Here is a 2828-nt window from a genome sequence, read left to right as displayed (position 1 = left end):
TTGGTTGCAGCCATCATTGTTGTTTGGCGGGTCCGGGCTGGGGACCCGAACCCGCCACCTTAGGTGTACGTGGCTGGCGCCTCAGCGGGCCGAGCTATAGGCGCCGAGCCCTTCTGGTTGCCTTCTTCAGGTGAGGGGCCCGCAACACGGAGCCACCTGGTCTGCAGCTGAGTGTGGGAACACAGCATACCTGTGACTGCTTCTGAGTGACAATGCAAGAGATGAGCGATACAGACCATGTGGTCCAAAACCCTGTAACGCTCACTGTGGACACACTACTGTCCAAGAGGCAGCTCTGTGCCAACACTGTGCAGGCAACAGGGTGCTGGGGAAACATCCCAGATCGCCCAGACCTTATTCTGTCTTGCTGAGTCCCCCAAGTCCTGGGGCCTTTTTCTCTCCAATCTCTCTCCTCTTCACTCCCTCCCACAGTGACGGCCTGATCTGGCTCCCACCACCTCTGGCCCAAACTCTTGCTGCGACCTGCCAGGTCTTTGGCCTTCTCCTCTCCTCTGTGGCATGGCTGCACTGATTACCACTGACCTTCCTGAAGGAGCAGCTCTGACCCTTCTTCCCCACTTCAAATGCACATCAGCCCCTTCTGATGGCAGCCCAGCCACTGCCAGCCTCTCTAGCCTCACCTCTACCTTGGGGCCCAGTCTAACGAGGACACCAGCACTTGCCTTCCCCAAGCTCACAGGCTGGCCCTTGTCCTTCCCTAGAGCAGGGTCAGCTCTGTGGCCGCCCTTCTCAGAACTCACACCATCTCATACTCAGCAGGCCACATGCTGTCTCCTCACCTGCTGGCAACCTCTTTGAGAAGAGGGGCTGTAAGAATTTATATCTTTAGAGTCCAGAACTTAGCAAGTGCATAAATATTTAAGGACACAGGGCCCTTTTCTGTGCTATAACCAAGGATAAGATTTAATGAGCCAGAAAATCTCAAGGCCTATCAAGGTGCTCAGTGTATAAGGACACAACACCCGTCTGCACCCCTCTACAGCGTCTAGGCAGCACTCACCGGTTGAGTTCATGGACCATGGACGTCTCCCGATGGCCTCTCATCACCATCTGCTGCTCCTTCAGCTGCTTAGCAACCTGTGTGACCCCAGAGGAAAAGACACACTCAGTTCCGCCCTGAACTGAAGGGAAGGCAAGCCTTTCATGTGCTACTGAATACTTTTATATTTTCTTTTCCTGCTCTAGTATTATACTGAGAACTTTAAAACTGTTGCAAGGGGCTGGGCATGGTGGTTCATGCCTGTAATCCCAGCACCCTGGGAGGTCAAGGCAGGTGCATCACTGAGCTCACAGGTTTGAGACCAGCCTGAGCCAGAGTGAGACCCTGTCTCTAAAAACAGCTGGGTGTTGTGGTGGGCACCTGTAGTCCCAGCTACTTGGGAGGCTGAGGCAAGAGAATAGCTTGAGTTCAAGAGTTGTAGGTTGCTGTGAGCTATGACACCATGGCACTCTACTGAGGGCGACAAAATAAGTCTGTCTCAAAAAAATCCAAACCAAACAAAAAACTGCTGCAAGGAAGCCATGTGACAAAGTCTAATTTTACAGTGCAGCTTCAGATCCTCAGACCCAGCACTAATCTGTTGTTGGTTCTATGTTAGCCCCTAAAACTTCTGAAATGTCCTATACAGGAGGATGACCTACCTGTGTGTGTCACAAACACACTCTCTTTGAAGGGTGGCAAGTCGATACCCCTTCCAGCAGTAACAGTTTAATCATCCTTCTAGAAATTGATACATATACTTACATCTTTGGCAGAGGAACCTGAGACCTCAATCCACGTTTTGGAGAAGAACGCGCAGGAACCCAGCATGAACACTATGTACACGACCGCGTGCACAGGGTCTTCCAACACAGAACCAAACGACTCTGGAGGGGACAGGTAATAACAAAGGCCACCAACTGGATAAGCACGTGCTGGGCCCCCGGAAGAAGTGTCCTGGGAAGAGGAAACCATGCCTGTGAATGCTGCTTCACTGCACCTTGCGTTGGGAAGAGTTCTGAGCACATGGAAGAATACAGTTTTACTGGAAAATAACTCTGCCTTGAAAGTGCCATACTTACCGACCAGGTGCCCAGCAGGCTGACCAGCAAGTTGCCACTGAAGCGAGCTGACAGCATCTGGGAGATGACATAGAGATTGGATACCAGGGCAGACTGCAGGATGATGGGGATGTTGGAGGTGTAGAAGAGCTTGATGGGGTAGGTGTTGTACTGGCCTCGGTAGCGGGCTGACTTGATTGGCAGGTCCACTCTGAAGCCCTGAGCAGCCACAAAGAACAAAATGCCCCTTTACTGCCTCATCCTGGACTACTGCACACAAATGCAGACCAGCTGGAGACTGTCAGCCTGGCTACAAAGGAGCTTTAAACATCAGTTCTGGGGCCCCTCTTTACCCACCACCTCACTGTTCCACTTGGGGGCACACTGGCAAGACTGGTTTAAAAACACAATGGAGCATAGCACAGCGGACTGATCCTCCATTTTTGTCAAAAACAAACAAAAAAACAAAGCCCACCACATTACATGCACATCTATGTGGGATACACAGAAAAGCCTGGAAGGCTATAGACCCCAGCCCTAACAGCAGCACTCTGTAGGGAGTGATTTTTCTGAGCTTTACGCTGGCCCCAAGGCCACCTCAGTGGCCTCACACCTCAAAGAGTCCTTCATCATGTTTTTATTTTTTTATTGAGACAGAGTCTCAAGCTATCCCCCTGGGTAGAGTGCCGTGGCATCACAGTTCACAGCAACCTCCAACTCCTGGGCTCAAGCGAGTCTCCTGCCTCTGCCTCCCAAGTAGCTGGGAC

General features: G+C 51.7%; 1 protein-coding gene across 1 annotated transcript in view; it reads right to left on the bottom strand.

The window, feature by feature from the left end:
• The window catches only part of SEC61A1 (Sec61 translocon alpha 1 subunit), a 16050-nt gene that overhangs the window by 3285 nt on the left and 9937 nt on the right, over positions 1–2828 (bottom strand). The window contains exons 9-11 of the mRNA XM_003796191.3: positions 2083–2280; positions 1766–1957; positions 1022–1098 (exon numbers count right to left, since the gene is read on the bottom strand). Coding sequence (XP_003796239.1) covers positions 1022–1098; positions 1766–1957; positions 2083–2280 — 467 coding nt within the window. The remainder of the gene's footprint in view (positions 1–1021; positions 1099–1765; positions 1958–2082; positions 2281–2828) is intronic.

The sequence above is a fragment of the Otolemur garnettii genome, unplaced genomic scaffold (genome assembly GCF_000181295.1).
Source record: "Otolemur garnettii isolate 467f Iridium unplaced genomic scaffold, OtoGar3 scaffold00101, whole genome shotgun sequence".
Taxonomy (NCBI): Eukaryota; Metazoa; Chordata; class Mammalia; order Primates; family Galagidae; genus Otolemur; species Otolemur garnettii.
The sequence above is the reverse complement of the archived record's forward strand: the minus strand, read 5'-3'. Positions and strand labels throughout refer to the sequence as shown.